General features: G+C 40.0%; 1 protein-coding gene across 2 annotated transcripts in view; it reads left to right on the top strand.

Moving 5' to 3' along the window:
- Positions 1–20,711, top strand: part of LOC126259212 (zinc finger protein chinmo-like) — a 112,337-nt gene that overhangs the window by 72,781 nt on the left and 18,845 nt on the right. For both annotated transcript variants that reach the window (XM_049955811.1, XM_049955810.1), the window contains exon 5: positions 3,528–3,710. In XM_049955811.1, the coding sequence (XP_049811768.1) occupies positions 3,528–3,710 (183 nt within the window). The remainder of the gene's footprint in view (positions 1–3,527; positions 3,711–20,711) is intronic.

The raw sequence follows: 20,711 nt of genomic DNA, 5'->3' as shown, positions 1-20,711 counted from the left end.
AAATATTTTGAAATAATATAATTGTCGGATGTGTTAACTTTTTAATTTGTTGTCATGGTGATGTGTATAGTGCCAACGAGTTCAAATATTACCATTTTAATTGTTAAAACAGCTCATAAATGTGTTTTCTTCTAATTTAAATGTGCTGCTATGTGCACAGTCGAAATTCTTCAAAAGTTTATAATAGTGTATGCGTGTATCACTGGTGTATCCATTGCAGTGCATAGCTGTTTCCTTTCTTTCTGTTACATTTGTGCTAATTATGGAAGAGAATATAAGCAGCAAAACACTTATTTATTTTTTGCCATTTCCCCTTTTAATGAATGTTTACTGTGCAGATATCTATGTGTGGAAACGGAACATTATCTGCCCTTGAGTCTTCTGCTGCGGCATGTCTGAATAAAATCTTCTCAAATTTCAAGCCACATCAGATTGAATAAAATCTTGAGCTTTTGATGGGTATCTCCGCAGTCATCATCAGGAGTAAAAACCACAAACTGCCAGTGCTGGCAGGGTTTTTTGCTTATATAGGCACGGTTGCAGCCTCTGCCGCCAATCAGGGAGAGCTGAAATGGTGTGCATAGTAGGTGACTTGTACAGCTCATAGCAGCTCCAGCCTGCCACAAGGGGCCGGCACCATGTTTCAAACTAACGCCCCTGCCTCCCTTCAAGTGTCAAGCATCTGTCTTTACTTCCTTTTAATACCCAAAGCCTGCCCCCATGTTCCACTAAGTGTGTGGTGCTGGTCATTGTTAAACTTGTTGCTGTTCATTATAATCTCAGCCACCTCCTTTATATGGAATGCCAATATGTTGATGCTTGAGCCAAGATGCTCACATTTTCAAACTTTATTTTGTGTCCATTTTCTAGGCAGGGCTCAGCTGGGGTCAACTTGTCGAGCTCCTTTTGTTGAATATGTCGCTTGTGCTCAGTACACTGCTCTGCAGCTGTACAAATTGCCTGACCATATGGATGCTGCTGCATTCTATAGGGACACCATACACACTGGGCATGCCAAGAGCTATGTTGTCTTTAACAGGTCACAGCATGTCTCGTATCTGGGGATGGCCGGAACACTGGTCTCTGTTCAGGTCTCAGCACCATTCGTCCTAACTTGCTACACATTGCCCGGAAGTATGGCAGAAAAGCAGCCAGCTTGACTTTTCCTACCAATTCACAAGCTAGGTGCCACCTGTAGGCATTTCAGTGTCTCTCTTGGCTATAACCATTCTGTCTGAACATGTCTCAAATGAATGCAAATCAGACTGTAGGTGGTTGTCATCAGAAATAACTTTTGCTCTATGTACTAATGTGCTCAGGACCACTGTGTTGTGTACAAGATAGTGAAAACTATCAGTGTTAGGATATTGATCAGTGTGTGGCGGTTTCCTGTACACTGAATGACCAAGCCAGCCTCCTGCTCAACAGAAACATCCAAGAACAGTAACTTTCCACCCTTCTCCCTCTCGATGGCAAATTTAATATTGCGATGGACACCATTCATGTGATCGATCAACTACTGCAGTGTATTTTCAACATGAGGCCAGGCCATATCAGCAAGGTGTCATCAATGTGCTGTGGGAAGCAAGAATGAAGCAACGTGTTCAGAGCCTGCTCCACGAAGAAATTCATGACTGCCAGAGACAGTGGTGATCCCATTGCTGAGCCACCTGTCATTTGATAATGTTCGTCGTGATACAAGAAGTATGTCATAGTTCTAAATTGATGGAAGAACTTGATGAATCCAGGAAGAAACTTTTGGGACAAAAGATCCAGCATGTCTTGTATGGCACCCTCGTAAAAAGAGACACAATGTCCAGACCATTAGGTTGTTACAGCCTATTTTCATTTTCTTGAGTTTGAGAATTCTATTTGAACTGACGTGGCTTGAAAACTATGAAGATTTTATTCAGAAAACTATCTGTTGAACAAATTTTCTTGATTTGTGTGAAATGTCTTCGTTTAGCACTTAGTTTTTGTTCGGTGTCACCATTGATATGCTCTTAAGTTTTCTTTCAGTGCAATTATGGAACAGATATTGAAAATGTGTTAGTTGCATTGTATGCACTAAGAATCACTCATATAACTACTAAAATCAAAGAGATCCTGTGCTGAGATATGGAGGAAATGACAATTTTCTTTTGTATCCTTTTTGTCAAGGGTACTAGAGTGATCAGGTCTGCTAGAAAATGTTTGTTTAATTTCAGAAATACAAGGGTGGCTCAGAAAAGGTTTCTTCAGGAAATCAGAGAGGTAAACAAAGTTACTGAGGCACTGGTGCGTGTTACTTTCCTACACTCACCATGATCATCTAAACATTTGTTCTGTCAGTAACACAGTCTGTTGTAACTGAAATAAAAGCAATCAGGATCCAGGTCTAGGCACCATTTAACAAAAGTGTCCTGAAAGTTGGCTTTGATTTTGAAGTGAAGACAAGGCTGCATGCGAATTGTTCCAATATGCTCCATCAGAAACACTGAACTAAATCGTCCAGAACAGAGACCGTGTGCTATCGGGTGTTGTTGTACAACAACACAATACGTACCAAAGCGATCTCGCTCATTTACTCCTAGTTACCTTTTGCAACTGCTTTAGCAGGTTGCAATAAATGGCACCATTCATGGTCTCTCGATGGGTGAGGAAATCAACGAGCAGTGCTGCCTGCATGTCCCAAAAGAATGTGACAGCAAATTTTGTGATAACTACTGTTGTTTTGATGTCCTTATGAGAGGGGAAGATTGCCTCCATGGTATAGATGCTTTTTTTGTCTCGGGTGTCATACGATGCAGCTGCATTTTGTCAGCTGTAACAGTACGGTGCACAATATGTCTTACATGGTGGAGAAACAACCATATTCAGTTGGTTTTATTCTCATCTGAGAATTGCCATATCTTCTGGTAATCCAACACATTGTGTACTATATTGACTATACTGTCAGTGGAGGTGTTGAGTTCATGTGCAATCTTCGTCATGTATATGCAACTATTAGCTTAAATCAGTTCTTCAAATGGCACATATTGCCCTCTTAGGTGAACATGGTTGGTAGCCCAGACTTTTGCTTATCTCACAAATGTGCTCTGCTGTTATCAGTTATACCTGTTTTTGTGATACTACACTTGTTCTGTAAACGTGTGCTAGTTGGTGAAGAATTGTAGCTGGAAGCATTTTATTTAAATGAAAAACCTGATTACGTTTTGCACTTCAGTGTGTGTGTGTGTGTGTGTGTGTGTGTCAACACTCAAACTTGCAACTGTTTTTCAAAGTGCAATGACACGGCTACTTCCACCTACTGGTGCCGTTAGAATTCTTAATGAGCCACCATTTTAATAGAGCTATGTCTGTGTAAGGCAATGTTGTAGGTTCCATATATTAGGATTTTTTAAGGACTGGGTACTCACTACTTGTTTTCCAGACAAGTCTCTTTTGTTGTTGTTATGTGTTTTCTTAGTATATAATTATCACATTATTATAGTATTTAGTATGAAGTAACTTGTTCATTATAGTGGAACCAAATTTTCAATTTATAGATTTGCGAGTGAAGTTGGAGATATCAGGCTCTCATTCAGAAGACCAGCATACTTCATCTACTGCTATGTATGCAGATACAAGTGCAGAACAAACACCAGAAATGATTCCAATCAATGTATGGAACTCCGGTGCAAATATGAAGGTTTCACCGCAGAAGGGCAGCTCAATTGCCACAGCAGATGGTGAGATCAGTTACTTTAATCAGTAACTGATTTTCTTTTTAGAATAGCCTAAAATCTGTAACTTTTGAGAATTTGTATAAATATATGTGTATTTACATCTCCAAACAAGCCTGTAGGAGCAAAATGTTACTTAGGTTACATTACAAAACTTTCCTTATATATGAATTTTTTAAAAATAGCAACTCATCTACTCTTTACTTGCTTTTGAAGGACTGTTATGAGAAAGATAACTTCATCTTTTATTTATTTACTTAAATGGGGAATATACTTAGCTAAAACAATGTTACCAAGGTAGCCACTTGGATGATGCTCCTCATAAAACTCTCTGACAAACTAAACCGGGGTTCCAGTCTAGCACACAATTAAAATCTTTAAGGAAGCTTCAGGAAAGCACATAATCTGTTACAAAGTTCGTTCTGTGAACATTTTCATTGTTATCCATCATGTGGGAGGCACATCTAAAAACACTGTTACCTTTTTATATGAGTAAAGCATTGGAGGGCCTCTTAAATCCATCAAGAGGCTGAACAGTGGCACACTCATAGCCAAGACGAAAAAAAAAAAAAAAAAAAAATCCAAGTAATCAAACTGTTACATACCATTTTGATTGGAGAGTTTGCCATAAGAAGTAAGCTGAAAAGTATGTTAAGTATCAATACGGGTGTTGTCAGTTGCTAGGAAATCATAAACAGACACAAAAGAACTGCAATAGAAATGGGAAGGTGAGGATGTCGGAGAAGTAAACAACAGTGAAAAGAGAGTGGTTAGCTCAAAAACTAGCCCTTTACTTATTTTGAATGTTACAAAGGTGCACGATTACGCTGTAGGAAGCTTTTGGCTGTCTGTAAATTAGGCTTTGTATATCACTCCATATGCACTGTTTTAAGTGTCAATATTTTGGTAACGCCACCAGTCACCATAAAGGAGCAGTCCAGCTGCCTACAAACAGTATATTCAGTGGACTTCCCCACCCATGTGTATTGAATGCTACCCACACCCACTATGGAATAAAGAATGCCCTCAAAAAAGAGAATAATAATATAAAGTATATGAATTTTATGAACACATGGTGTCTATTCTTTCGGATATGTTCAAAAGAACAGACACTGTACGGAATCCACAGCTGTGATACATATTATGTAAACTGTAGGTGGAGGGAGGAGAAAGGAAGAAAACGGAAGGAATTATTTATGTTGGCAGCATTGGGACTTTATGTGGATTCAGTGATGATGAGTGAAAATGTGTGCCAGACTGGGACTTGAACCTGGAATCTTCCACTTATTAGGCAGTTGTGTTAACCTCTGCACCACCCAGACACAGTGTTCATTGCAATTGTGCGGACTATCTTGGTACGCTTCCCAGCTGACCCACACTTCCCTTATCCGCAGTCCCTGTCCGTGCCCTCCATGCTCAGCACTTTGAGATTCCAGTAGGAGGTGGAACATAATTATGCGTCCACACTGCAGGTTGTGAAATCATGGCCCATTGAGGGGAATCAGTTATATGAATGCATGTGTGTGTGTGTTGTTGTTGTTGTTTTTTTTCCCCCCCAGAACGTTGTCCAAAAAAACAGATACCACACATTCATATTACTGATTTGCCTTAGTGGGCCATGAATCTACTAAATTCAGTTTGGATGAACATTCAACCTACTGAGGGAATTTCAAAGTGGCCAACATGGAAGACATGGACAGGGACTGCAGATAGGTGGGAGTGGGAGTCAGCTGGGAGACGTACTGAGATAGTCCGCTCAATTGGGGTAAACACTATGTCCAGATGGCACAGTGGTTGATGCAGCTGCCTAGTAAGTGGGAAAGCCTTGACACACATTTTCACTTGTCGCTGCCGATTCTGCATACCATCCCGATGCAGCTGACATTAATAATTCCTTCCCTTTCCTTTCTTTTTCTTTCTTCGTCTCCCAGTTTTCATGTGAAGATAAAGGTCGTGCCATTTCTCAAACACTTCAGGTGAAGAAAAGAATGCATTGAAGGCCATGCAGCTATCTGTGTTCATTAAATCTGTTGTTCCAGCAACCAAAAAACCTCCATCAAAGGCTATTATTGGCAACTGATGAAAGAGCAGCAGACTTCACCTGTAAATGTGATTAAACCTACAAGTACGTCTAGAACAGAAACAGTAGTGGCAGTAGAACAGATTATTGTGGAAGAACAATACGTATTCATGGCTGGCAGACAAAGAGCAACAAAGTAAAGTTCTAGTAAAACAGCTTCACCAAAATACAGATGAGGGTTTTTAAACAAAAAAAGGAAAAAAAAATTGTTACAAAACCATCCAATCATGATCTCTTGGTCCTGTCTGCAGATCAAAAGATGGGCGTTTTTATGACCCTATGGACATCATTGTAGGTGTCAGGGGATAAGCAAGTTCCTCAAGTAACTCCTCCTCTGCTGCAAACTTAGCACTTTGGTGGAAGAAAGAGGAAATAATGAGAAAAACCTCACTGCTGAGATGATTTTCATACCGCATTGGAACATCGGTAGTATAGGTACTAAGATTCCTAGCAGAGGAAAGACTGATGTGTATGTGCGTCCAAGAAAAATTTTTAAATGAGAACAGTACTAATTCCATTTGGTACTCAGTGAACATTTTACGGAAAAAAAGGTATGGATATTTTCTGAAAGATGCTGCTGCAGTGCAAACACTGTATGTGATCTTTTTGGTGATCAGATAACCATTCAAGGTTTATGGTCCCCAATGGCTGTGACCTATGATGTAGTGACTTTTTCATTTGAGGAGGTTTAAAAGAGTAAATGTTGCTGAAATAATCCCCATTTTGGAGAAGAATTGAGGGCTGTGGTGATGGACAACACTGATTTTGTTACTTTAGCAGAAAGTGTCAGAAAATTTGTTTAATGTGAGAGATTGTTCAGAGAACATATTTATCAGTTTTTTTTAGTGGGAGGTTAGTGCCAAAAATTCATTTCTAATATCAAGTAGCATCAATAAAATGCATTTACAGTCACTGGACTTAAAACAGGTCTGAGGCAGCAGCCAGCACTGGCTGGTAAATTTTTCAGTCACTGAAAGGAATTGCCAGGTGTATTTGTAATGCACTGTACATGTGATTTTTAGTATATGGAATTATTATATGTACTAGTTACAATGGAAGAAGCAGTTGTAAGACAAATAGGAACTTTCATCAATAGTATATTAGGAACTGTACTTTGTTAACCCACAGAGATTTTTATAAAATACTTGTTTGATCTATGTTAGGATACTGTACAATTGTGTAGGATCCATATCAGATTTTTGTAACAAGGTATATAAAATTGTGAAGATTAATAATAATAATGTGTGTTCATACAAAAATTTTGCAACATCAGTAGAATGTTCGTTATACTCCTGGCCGTCCAGGATGAGTATGGTGGTCAGAATATAATGATATGACCTTACACAGATGTTTAAAGTAGCACATTACCAGTGAAAACATATCTTGGGGAGGAAACTGTTATAAACGAGTATGACATTCAGGCTTAACAGAAGGCCTTGGAGATACAATCTTACATCGCTTGAGGTGTCCTCTGTGAGCTGGGAGTTCTTTCATAATGGCTCCATGTAATCACCTTGGATGGTGCCAAGGTAGTGTATGTAGTATTGAAGTGGTGATGGTTGGTGATCTAATTCATACACTTGAGTATGATCACATAAGAGAGTTAGTGCCAGTAGTCGCTGATCCCCTCACTTTCCAGTGCCTTTCAATAAATTTGTGGTTTTACGTAGGCAACAGTTTGTGTACATTAAAAAGAAGGCTAGTTACGCCATACTTTGGCATCCACACTAAACTGTAGGTACTACAATAAGTATGTGGATAAGTTAGTTCAAAGGCAGGAGGGAGGAAGGGCACATTACCTACAATAGGACCACTCTGGTAAAGCACAATCTTCAAATTGAGTATCGCTTTACTTTTTACCTTATTTTGGAGGATATGTTTGTATATTTTCCCCAAAGAAAAATAATAAGCTTATGTAACGATGTAGTTTGGTAAGTGTAGGAGTTGAGGTGGTGGGTTTAGAGTTGGAAGGACATTAATAGACATAGTGTTACATAGCAGCAATGACATGGGCATGGGGGATATTGGTGTTATCCATAATCCTTCCTCCACTCCCAGAGTGGTATTTGTGTGCCTGCCCACTCTGTGCAACATCTTGATCCATCCTTTTGCCACATGTAGTCCCAGCCTTGTGCCGCATGGTCTGTACCGCTGTGAAAGACCAAGTGCATTAGCTGTCTGATACACCTACCCAGCATATCCTATTCCAGTCCCATCACAGGCAGCTCCTATCCTAAATGTTAATAAAAACCATCACAGCTCTATTTCAGGTACGTTTATTATGCCACAATTGGTTTTGTTGTAAATGAACATTCAAAGTTCACCAACAGTCTTCATAACTAACTTTCAAAATGTGGGAGGAATGTACCAGTGTCATGATTCACTTATGTCTAATTGCCATACATAATGCTAAAAGGCATGATCTGAAACCCAGTGATTGCCCTGAAACAATTCTCTGACTGTTGGCACAGTCACAGTCATCAGTACGTGCATAGAATAACACAACATGCTGCATAATACTGGACAGTCCAGCATAGCACAACATTTGGAGGGGAGTGTTGCAAGGTTCAGAGAGTGTAAATTATCTTTAGAATATCCATGTTAACTTTGCTTTATTGATTATTTATTCTAATCAGTTTCGGTTGTCAACAATCATCCAGGGAAAAGCAAAAAACAATACTACTTTTAGATTTCATGAATCATGTGACAAACAAATATGATACTACTGGGCATATTACGATGCACATCAATAGCTACCAGAAAATATTCTGCCTCATTCGACTGAGACACATTAACAGCTATAAGTGACATTTTGTAACTTGTTCAACTGTGATACAGTTTTTGTATCTCAGGTGAATGAGTCACAATATTTCTCTGATAGCTGTTGATTTGTACCAAAATGTGCCCTGTAGTGTGGCATTCATCAGTAGCATACTATATGAAACGTAAAAGTCAGATTGGTTTTTGCTTTTTCCCAGGATGGTGGTTGACAGCTGAAACTGGTCAGGTCAAATGCATAAAATTCGATACACCAAAGTCAGCCTGCATTTTCTAAAATTTATTCATGCTGTAGACCAGTGGTTCCCAACCTTTCTTAGACCATTACCCCTGAGTGCAATTACATATTAACTAACTCCTCCCCCACATTATACCAACTTTAGCACGTAGCTAACTCAAGAATGAAAGACTTTACTTGGAACACTCAGCTCTCCATGCTACTATCGTGTGCAAGCCTCTTCATCTCCGAAAAACTACTGCAACCTACATCCTTCTGAATCTGCTTAGTGTATTCATCTCTTGGCCTCCCTATACAATTTTTACACTCCACACTTCCCTCCAATACTAAACCGGTGATCCCTTGATGCTTCAGAATGTGTCTTATCAACTGATACCTTCTTCTGTCAAGTTGTGCCACAAATTTCTCTTCACCCCAGTTCTATTCAGTACCACCTCATTCGTTACCTGACCTCCTCATCTACCCTTCAGCATTCTTCTATGGCACTACATTTCAAAAGCTTCTGTTCTCCTCCTGTCTAAACTATTTACTGTCCATGTTTCACTTTCGTAGTTTAGAAACACTTTCCTTGCCATAGCGAGTGTGCCTTTTATGTTATGACTACTTCGAAAGTCATCAGTTATTTTGCTTCCCAAATATCAGAACTCATTTACTACTTTAAGTGTGTCATTTCCTAATCTAATTCCCTTGGCATCACCTAATTTAATTCGACTACATTCCATTATCCTCATTTTGGTTTTGTTGATGATAATCTTATATCCTCCTTTCAAGGCCGTGTCCGTTCTGTTGTTCATCTGCTCTTCCAGGTCCTTTGCTGTCTCTGACAAATTTGCAATGCCATTGGCAAACCTCAATGTTTTTATTTCTTTCCGTGGATTTTAATTCCTACTCTAAATTTTTCTTTTGTTTCCTTTACTGCTTGCTCCGTATACAGATTGAATAACATTGGGGGTAGGCAACAACCCTGTCTCACTCCCTTCCCAACCACTGCTTCCCTTTCATACCCCTCGACTCTTATAACTGCCATCTGGTTTCTGTACAAATAGTAAATATTCTTTCATTCCCTGTATTTCACCCCTGCCCCCTTCAGAATTTGAAAGAGAGTATTCCAGTCAACATTGTCAAAAGCTTACTCTAAGTCTACAAATGCTAGAAACGTACGTTTGCCTTTTCCTTAACCTATGTTCTAAGATAAGTCGTAGGGTCAGTATTGTCTCGTGTATTCCAACATTTCTATCAGTTTTGCCATCTGTAAAGAATTTGTATTGGTATTTTGCAACCGGGAGTTATTAAACTAATAGGTTGGTAATTTTCACAGCTGTCAGAACCTGCTTTCTTTGGGATTGGAGTTATTATATTGTTCTTGAAGTCTGAGGGTATTTTGCCTGTCTCATACATCTTGATCACCAGATGATAGGGTTTTGTCATGGGTGCTTCTCCCAAGGCTATCAATAGTTCTAATGGAATATTTTCTACTCCCAGGGCCTTGTTTCAATTTAGGTCTTTCAGTGCTCTATCATATTCTTCATGCAGTATCGTATCTCCCATTTAATCTTCATCAACATCCTCTTCCATTTCCATAATATTGCCCTCGAGTACATCGTCCCTTTATAGATCCTGTATGTACTCCTTCAACATTTCTGCTTTCCCTTCATTGCTTAGGACTGGTTTTCCATCTGAGCTCTTGATGTTCATATGGTGGGTCTCTTTTCTCCAAAGCTCTTTTTAATTTCCCTGTAGGAAGTATCTATCTTACCCCTAGTGATACATGCTTCTATGTCCTTACATTTGTCTTCCAGCCATCCCTGCTTAGTCATTTTGCACTTCCTATTGATCTCATTTTTGAGGAGTTTGTATCCCTTTTTGTCTGCTTCATTTACTGCATGTTTATATTTTTTCCTTCCGTCAGTTAAATTCAGTATCTCTTCTGTTACCCATAGATTTCTACTAGCCCTCATCTTTTTACCTATTTGATCCTCTGCTACCTTTACTATTTCAGCTCTAAAAGCTACCCATTCTTCTTCTATGGTATCAGTTTCCCCTGTTCTTGTCAAACATACCCTAATGCTCTCTCTGGAACTCTCTGCAGCCTTATTTCAGTTTATCCAGGTCCCATCTCCTTAAATTCCTACCTTTTTGCCGTTTCTTCATTTTTAGTCTACAGTTCATAACCAATAAATTGTGGCCGGAGTCAACATCTGCCCTTCAAAATGTCTTACAATTTAAAACCTGATTCCTAAATCTGTGTCTGACCATTATATAATGTCTGAAACCTTCCAGTGTCTCCTGGCCTCTTCCACATGTACAACCTTCTTTCACACTGTTTAAACCAAGTGTTATCTATGATTAAGTTATTCTCTGTGCAAAATTCTGCCAGGCAGCTTCCTCTTTCATTCCTTACCTCCAGTCCATATTCACCTACTACTTTCCCTTCTCTTCCTTTTCCTACTATCAAATTCCAGTCCCCCATGACCATTAAATTTTCGTCTACCTGAACTATCTGAATAATTTCTTTTATCACATCATACATTTCTTCAATCTCTTCATCATCTGTGGAGCTATTTGGTATATAAACTTGTACTACAGTGGTAGGTGTGGGCTTCGTGTCTGTTTTGGCTACAATAATGCATTCATTATACTGTTCATAGAACTTTTCTGTGCTCCTATTTTCTTATTCATTATTAAACCTACTCTTGCATTACCACTATTTGATTTTGCGTTTCTAACCCTGTATTCACTTGATGAGAAGTCTTGTTCCTTCTGCCACTGAACTTCATTAATTCAGACTATATCTAACTTTAACCTATCCATTTCGCTTTCCAAACTTTCTGACCTACCTACCCGATTAAGGAATCTGACATTCCACACTCTGAACCTTAGAATGCCAGTTTCTTTTATGCTGCTAATGATGTCATCCTGAGTAGTCCCTGCCTAGAGATCGGGACTATTTTACCTCTGGAATATTTTACCCAAGAGGATGTCATCACCGTTTAACCATACAGTAAAGCTTCATGTCCTCAGGAAAAATTAGAGCTGTAGTTTCCCCTTGCTTTCAGCTGTTCACAATACCAGCACAGCAAGGCCGTTTTGGTTGATGTTACAAGGCCATCCAGACTGTTTCCCCTGAAACTACTGAAGAGGCTGCTGCCCCTCTTTAGGAACCACACGTTTGTGTGGCTTCTCAACACGTACCCCTCCGTTGTGGTTCCACCTTCAGTATGGCTGTTTGTATTGCTGAGGCATGCAAGCCTCCCCACCAACGACAAGGTCCATGGTTCATGGTTCAAGCACTTACTGACTGTGTGTAAATCACTTCATTGCCACACTCCTTACTTCTGAACAGGCAGAAATTGGATGACTTCAGGCTGTTTATGCTGTGTGTCTAATCACCGTAATAGTAGTAATAATAATAATAATAATAATAATAATAATAAGGAAAGAATAGGCCTCCGGTATGTTCTGCCAGTCGTAAAAGGCGATGAAAAGAACAAACCACTAATAGGACTAACCCCCTTTTAGTGTGATTAGTTGGTTCAGGACAGAACTAATGAAGTCTCGGACAAGCGCTGTCATGGTCGGAGACGACGCTTGAACCCTATGTCCGTCCACAATGGTAACGACAGTGCTAGCCACACGGAGAATGATTTAAATCCAAATAGAGGTGTTTTGCAGGATATGCTTCCTGCAACCACTCTAGAAGGAAAACAAAGACAGAGGATGAGATGCTCAGATGAAGTTAACCGACACGTCATGTTCTGTTATTACCAAGCAACAAACTTAGGAACCAACACAACTGGATACAGATCACAAGTATACACAAAATTTATTACGAGATACCTAGAATTAAAATTTTTAACAGAACAACGACTAGCTGATCAGATCCGTGTAATAATCAAAAATAAAAGGATGCCCCAGTCAGAATTAGAAAACATCAAACAAGAAGTACAACAAATACAACAAATACTGGAACAAAATAATGTGCAATCAGAAGAAGAAGAAAATACAGTAATGGACTCAAACACCCTATAGCAAACAAACAAAGAACAACACACATCAATTAAACAATCAGAGGAAAATGAAATCTTTAAGACGGCCACCAGAACAAGCACAAATAGAACATGAAGTGACACACATGTTAGATATAGAAGAAAAATTTCACCTAACATATATAGAATACAAAGACACAAATACAGGCATTAGACCATTCTTGCATAGACCACCAAATAATCCACAAGTCGAAACAACAATAACAACTATCAACACAATCGTACACAACAAAATAAATGAAAATACAACTATGGAAGAGTTACAACTACTGGTTTATATAGGAGCACTTACTACACTAAATATACACACTAGGCAGAGATCAGAACAAACCAACACACAGAAGAAACCTACAAAACCAGCATGGCAACACAGGCTACAGATCAGAATAGAAAAACTGAGAAAAGACATCAGACAGCTAACACAATTTATAAGAAATGAAATATCAAACAAGAAACGAAAAAGGTTAGGTAAAATCTCACAACAAGAAGCGATAGAGCAATTAGATGAAAAGAAGCAGAAATTACAAGCATTGGCCAAACGACTTAGAAGATACAAAAAAATTGAAAATAGAAGGAAACAAAACCAAACATTCAACACAAACCAAAAGAAATTTAATCAGACAATAGATAACACACACATTAAAATAGACAACCCACCAAACATAACAGACGTGGAACACTTTTGGAGCAACATATGGTCAAACCCGGTACAACATAACAGACATGCACGGTGGATAAAAGCAGAAACAGACACATACAAGATGATACCACAAATGCCTGAAGTGATAATTTTGCAACATGAAGTCACCCGAGCAATTAATTCCATGCATAATTGGAAAGCCCCTGGAAAAGATAAAATAGCAAATTTCTGGCTAAAGAAGTTCATCTCAACACATTCACATCTAACAAAATTATTTAACAGTTACATTGCAGACCCATACACATTCCCTGATACAGTTACACATGGAATAACTTATCTGAAACCTAAAGATCAAGCAGACACAGCAAAATATCGCCCCATAACATGCCTATCAACAATATACAAAATATTAACTTCAGTCATTACACAGAAATTAATGACACATACAACACAGAACAAAATTATAAATGAAGGACAAAAGGGCTGTTGCAAAGGAGCACGAGGATGTAAAGAGCAACTGATAATAGATGCAGAGGTGACATATCAAGCTAAAACCAAACAAAGGTCACTACACTACACATACATTGATTACCGAAAAGCTTTTGATAGTGTACCCCTCTCATGGTTACTACAAATATTGGAAATATACAAAGTAGATCCTAAATTGATACAGTTCCTAAACATAGTAATGAAAAATTGGAAAACCACACTTAATATCCAAACAAATTCAAATAATACATCACAGCCAATACAGATTAAGCGTGGAATATACCAAGGAGACTCATTAAGTCCTCTCTGGTTCTGCCTTGCTCTGAACCCACTATCCAACATGTTAAATAATACAAATTATGGATACAATATTACTGGAACATACCAACACAAAATAACACATTTGCTATACGTGGATGATCTAAAACTACTGGCAGCAACAAATCAACAACTCAACCAATTGCTAAAGATAACAGAAGTATTCAGCAATGATGTAAATATGGCTTTTGGAACAGACAAATGTAAGAAAAATAGCATAGTCAAGGGAAAACACACTAAACAAGAAGATTACATATTGGATAACCACAGCGACTGCATAGAAGCGATGGAAAAATCAGATGCCAATATATATCTAGGATACAGACAAAAAATAGGAATAGATAATACAAATATTAAAGAAGAACTAAAAGAAAAATATAGACAAATACTGAAAACAGAATTGACAGCAAGAAACAAGACAAAAGCTATAAATACCTATACTATACCAATATTGGCCTACTCATTTGGACTAGTGAAATGGAGTAACACAGACCTAGAAGCACTCAATACACTTACACGATCACAATGCCACAAATATAGAATACATCACATACATTCAGCAACAGAAAGATTCACATTAAGCAGAAAGGAAGGAGGAAGGGGATTTATCGACATAAAAAACCTACATTATGGACAGGTAGACAATTTAAGAAAATTCTTTATAGAACTAGCAGAAACTAGCAGAATACACAAAGCAATCACTCATATAAATACATCGCCTACACCATTGCAATTTCATAACCACTTCTACAACCCTTTAGATAACATAACATCAACAGATACAAAGAAAGTAAATTGGAAAAAGAAAACACTACATGGCAAGCACCCGTATCATCTAACACAGCCACACATCGATCAAGACGCATCCAACACATGGCTAAGAAAAGGCAGTACATACAGTGAAGCAGAAGGATTCATGATTGCAATATAGGATCAAACAATAAACACCAGATATTGAAGCAAGCATATGATTAAAGATCCCAATACCACAACAGATAAATGCAGACTTTGCAAACAATAAATAGAAACAGTAGATCATATCACAGGCGGATGTACAATACTAGCAAATACAGACTACCCCAGAAGACATGACAATGTAGCAAAAATAATACATCAACAACTTGCCATACAACATACACTAATAAAACAACACGTCCCCACATACAAGTATTCACCACAAAATGTACTGGAGAATTATGAATACAAATTATACTGGAACAGAAACATTATAACAGATAAAACAACACCACATAACAAACCTGACATCATACTCACCAATAAAAAGAAGAAATTAACACAACTAATCGAAATATCCATACCCAATACATCAAATATACAGAAGAAAACAGGAGAAAAAATTGAAAAATACATCCAACTGGCTGAGGAAGTCAAGGACATGTGGCATCAGGATAAAGTTGATATCATACCAATTATACTATCAACTTGTAAAATAGTAATAATCTTTTGAAAATAATTTAGTTTTGTGACTGAAACAGAATTGTATCCTTTAGTTCTCACCCCTCAAAGGGTAGTTCCTCCAGGTTGAGATCCACTGCTGTAGGCTATCTTAGAAAATGTTATAAATGGTAAGTTAGTTGCAAAGAACAACTCTACAGCACTACTGAAGTGTGTCTTCTGTCTCACATTCAAATAATTTATCAAAAACATAGTTGGCACACACGAGGATTGTGAAAAGTAGATCCTTGGACGCATTTAATATTTTACAATGTCTTGTAGATGGATCTTATAATGTGCAGTTTTATAGAGTCTTTTTAAGGCCCTGATTATGAGTGCATAATATGAAGATCTGACAAAGCATTGTAACTGAAGGTCTTTGATGCAGTCTGCCATGAGGAAATGAAGCCAGTCATAGGGATTTTTGGAACATAAAGATAGAAATGCTTCACTGTCTATGTAGTGCAGTGATGTGTACTCACTTGCTTTTTGGGTGCAAAAAATTAATACATACCTGTGCCTCAGAATATAGTGAATTGTTTAATATGTTTCTGCTTACCCCACATTGCTGTAGCACACATTTCAGAGCAATTAGCCACCAATTGCTGCCAAACCACCTCTTGAAAAGTACTGGTCTACAAAGTTAAATGTTTTTTATCAAATTTTTTCTCTTGTTACTTCCAAGGACAAGTGCAGTGCTTTAACTAATGAACTATTACAGAAGCTCTCAGCATTCTGTGTCTACCTGGGTAAATGTTTGACTGAAAGAATATGTTTTATAAATAGTGGTTAGTACACTGCCAGTACACACCATTGCTGCCCTACTTGATATCTCATCTGTACTGTTCATGTATATCACATTTGCTTCAATTTCTTTGCTTGTAAAAGGTGCATATTTGCTGGAGTTCCTATGTTCATTACACTTTATTGCAGCAGGTGTCGTCTAGGTCCACTTGGACTCTGTAGTCATGGTTTTGCAATCTCCCCCCCCCCTCTCTCTCCCTCTCCCCCCCCCTCTCTTCTTCCCCCTCCCTCTCCTGACAGGCCACCTACACCTGCTGCTCTAACTGCCCTCCTTCAGCAACACCCCCCTCCCTTCTTTAATGCCCATCACCTCGTATGGGGCAGTTGGGGTCTCCACATAGGCCAGTTTCTTGTGGGCCACAAACTTTGCCTTATTAATGATGGTGCTTGTACCCATTTTAGTGCCACTTAGGCACTTTCTTTGCCATTTTTCTGTCACTCACGCCTCCTCTCCTTCTCCCTTCATTATACAGGTCGATGCAGGATGACCTCTGTGATAGTGACCACTGTCCATTGATTCTCTCATCCCTTTCCCACCTCCAGGTGGCCAGGTTACTCTGATGGGCTTTCCATCGCGCTTTTTGGTCCCCATATGTACCTCCCAGGTCATGTTTATGTACCCCCTCTTTGTCAGGCTGTATTGATGAAGTCATCCGTAACATGTCCGATATGATGATTCACACCACTGGCATTGCCATCCCCACTCGATGGGCCCCTTTTGCCACCAGCCCGTCCCACGGTGGACCAAGGCCATTGCCATCACCATCCGTGAAATCCGTCGAACCTTGCAGTGCCTTAAGTGGCACTCATCATCCACTGGCCATAACACCTTTAAATGCTTTTGTGCCAAAGCCTGTTATTTAATCAAACAGAGCAAGCAGGTGAGTTGGGAACACTTTGTCTCCTTCTGGGTTCTTCTGTTCCTCTGTCATGGGTGCAGGCTACATTCAGCACCCTCCAAGGTTGCCAACACCCTTCCATCGTGGGCCTTGCCCTCCTGTGTGCCCTTTGTATGGATCCATCAGTGTTTGCCCTTGTGACCCATTTTGCGACAGCATCAGAGACAGCCTCCTATCTGGCTGCCTTCCTCCTCCCGAAACAGTTGGACTAACCTTCCCACTTCTGTTTTACCCCTTGTCAGGCAGAATCCTACAATGAACCTTTTACTGAATGGGAACTTCTTCTGGCCCTCTCCTTTTCCCACAATTGAGCCCCTGGCTGTGATCACATCCAAAACTAATTCTTGAACACCTCTATCCTCCACCTGTCCACCTCCAAAGCTGAGATATCAGTGTGACAGAATGCCATGCAAGGGGTCCAGGTTCAATCCCAGCCGAATCAGAGATTGTCTCTGCTCGAGGCCTGAGTTTTGCGTTGTTTTGTGCTGATCATCGTTTCATCCTCATTGACATGCAAGACACTGAAATGACATCAATTAAGAATACTTGTATTACACGATCGGTCTACACAACGGCAAGCCTTTGTCACACACACACACACACACACACACACACACACACACACACACACACATTTCATTTCTCCGACGGCAATATCTCCTCCAGGTGTTTAGCCGTATTTAGCACCAAGGTGTTTTCCCTTCTCAGTGGAATGACAGTATTGTTGTACCTGTCCTTAAACCTGATAATAACCCATTGTCCTTTAATAATTACTGGGCAAACAGTCTGACCAATGTCCCATGCAAGTTATTTGAGTGGATGGTGGCTTGTGTGGTATGTTGGGTCCTGGAATCTTGAGATCTTTTCTCTCTTTGCCAGTGTGGCTTTCTGGAGGGATGGTCTCCGATCAGTCATCTACTTCAGTTGGAAACCACAGTTTAACAGGCCTTTTCTCAGCATCACCATGTTGCCAAGGTTTCCTATGATCTGTATAAGGCCTGTGACGTGACTTGGCTCCATCAAAACATAATTACACTCAAAGAGTGAGGTCTTTGGGGGCCCACTCCCGATTTTATTGGCCTGTTCCTGTTAGGCAGGTCATTCAGAGTTCGGGCTGCTTTGCAGTCCCAGGAGAACATTGTTTCACAAGGTTCTATACTAAGTGTGCTTGTGTTTCACATCACTGTTAAAGAACTCGTGGACTCCATTGGACCATTGGTCACCCATGCCCTGTATGTGAATGACAACAAGCTTAATTGGCTGAAGATTGGCTGTTTCTGTAAACTCAATGTCTTGTGCTTCTGTGCCCATATCTCTTGGGGGCACAAATCATTTGACTCTTCTCCATGTTCATTGGGCCTCAATTCTGTCCATTTTGGACTATGGTTGCAATGTTTATGGGTCAGCTGCCCTTTCTGCAGTGCTGTTCTTGCACCTGATCCACCATCATAATAAACATTTGGCCACTGGTGCTTTTCGCACTAGCTTGTCAATAGTCTTCTGGTTGACGCTGGGATTGGTTCCTTTCCCTTTCAGTTTTGTGGTTCCACCTCTTGGTTTACGGTGCCACTGCTATCCACTCTTTGCTTGTTCACCCCTTCTATACTATTCCTTTCGTTGCTTTGAGGTGTCGCTCAGCCACAGCCCGCCCTCCCTTGGGTGGGTTTACTGGTTGGGTTCCGCCTCACTTCCCTCCACTGGGAAATCAATCTTCCCTCTTTGTCCTGTTCCCCACATTATCTCCTGGAACCCCCCCCCCCCCCCCCTCCCACCATGGTAGTTTCTTGCCGCAAGATTTGAATGGATCACTTCTGGGGTCGGAAAGGCTTTGTCACTTCGATGGTGTTTAGTTGTTTGTTCTGCAATATGTTAAAAGAGTTATGGTATACTATTGCTCTAAATCCTCTGATCACATGGGATAATGCCTCATGCTCACTATTGGCAGGGAATACCATCTCTTGTGTGCCATGTGTAGGATGTTTATTGTGGTACTGATGGGCATTTACTGGGCCTTCCACTTCGCTAAGTTTTGTTGTGCATGGACATGATGAGTGGCCTTCACAACATTGCCCGATGTTTTTCCCGCCAGCACATGGTCTCTTGTCATCCATAACCTTCTTGTTGATCTGTCCATGCTGCTTTTTTGGCTGATTTCTTTTGTGTCCCTAGCTATGTGGGTACCAAGGGTATTGAGCTTGCCAATCATCTGGCTGACAGGGGGGGGGGATGGAAAGCCACCTACCCCTGCTCTTCAAGACCCCTCCAGGAGTGGATTTGTGGCTTCTTGTCAAATTCCTTTTCACCAGTCATGGGCTGCCTCTTAGTGCAATTACTGAGACTCCTGCCATGTGGTGTTCTCCCTCCCCACTCACCTCAAGCAGTATTTTTCTGGGCTGCCCCTGCCTTTTAGCCCTTGTACTAGATATAGCATTCCCATTCTCCGTGGCCCAGGTCTTAGAGGATGACCCTCACATGGTTATTCCGTCCTGTTTTCTTCATGAAAGTAGGTTCTCTTCCCAGATTTAAGTACCTGAATTTCATTTCCACCCAGAATTATGGTCCCTCAGTGTTAGCATTGATTTGGGAGGCCTTCTAATCTTTTGTGCCACTTTTTCCTCCTTTTCTTGTGTCTTCTTCCCATTGTGTTGTCTCCATTGTGTAGCAATCATGGTATGGTGTGGACATAAGGATGGGTCACTGATGGTGCCAGTGCCCCATTGCACATAGCACCTTTAATGCACCCCTGCTCTCACCCCTGCCCACCTCGTCCCCCTCGTCCTCCCATCCTTTTCGTTAATTTTCCTGTTGCCCCAATGTTCCTTCTGTCCCTTTGTTTGCCTGTTTTCGTTTCCCATCAATTGGACTGTGCTTTTGATGTGTTTCCTCCCTTAATGCAAATCATATGGGATTGTGGGGTTAATGACTGTTGTTCGGCCCCCCTCAAGCTACCAACCAACCAAACATTTTACAACAAATGTATATATTTGGTTATACGAGAGAGGTACTGTTTAGCTATAACCGACAAGGAATAATTACTGAATGTAATGCATTTTTCTGAAATTATACTGATCCTTTTATTTTTCCATTTCATTGAATTGATGGTAAGACCTATGATTTGGTATAACTGCATCAGAAGAAAATTCTGTTCAAACTTTTGCTTGTTCATGAAGAGCTAGACAGATTGTTCCTCACTTAACCACTTGATCGTGCTCTCCAAACTAAGTTCGGGCCACCTGGTGGCACCGTGCTCCGTGCTCTAT

The sequence above is a fragment of the Schistocerca nitens genome, chromosome 5 (genome assembly GCF_023898315.1).
Source record: "Schistocerca nitens isolate TAMUIC-IGC-003100 chromosome 5, iqSchNite1.1, whole genome shotgun sequence".
In the NCBI taxonomy this organism is placed as follows: Eukaryota; Metazoa; Arthropoda; class Insecta; order Orthoptera; family Acrididae; genus Schistocerca; species Schistocerca nitens.
This window is presented reverse-complemented; position numbering and strand designations above follow the sequence as displayed.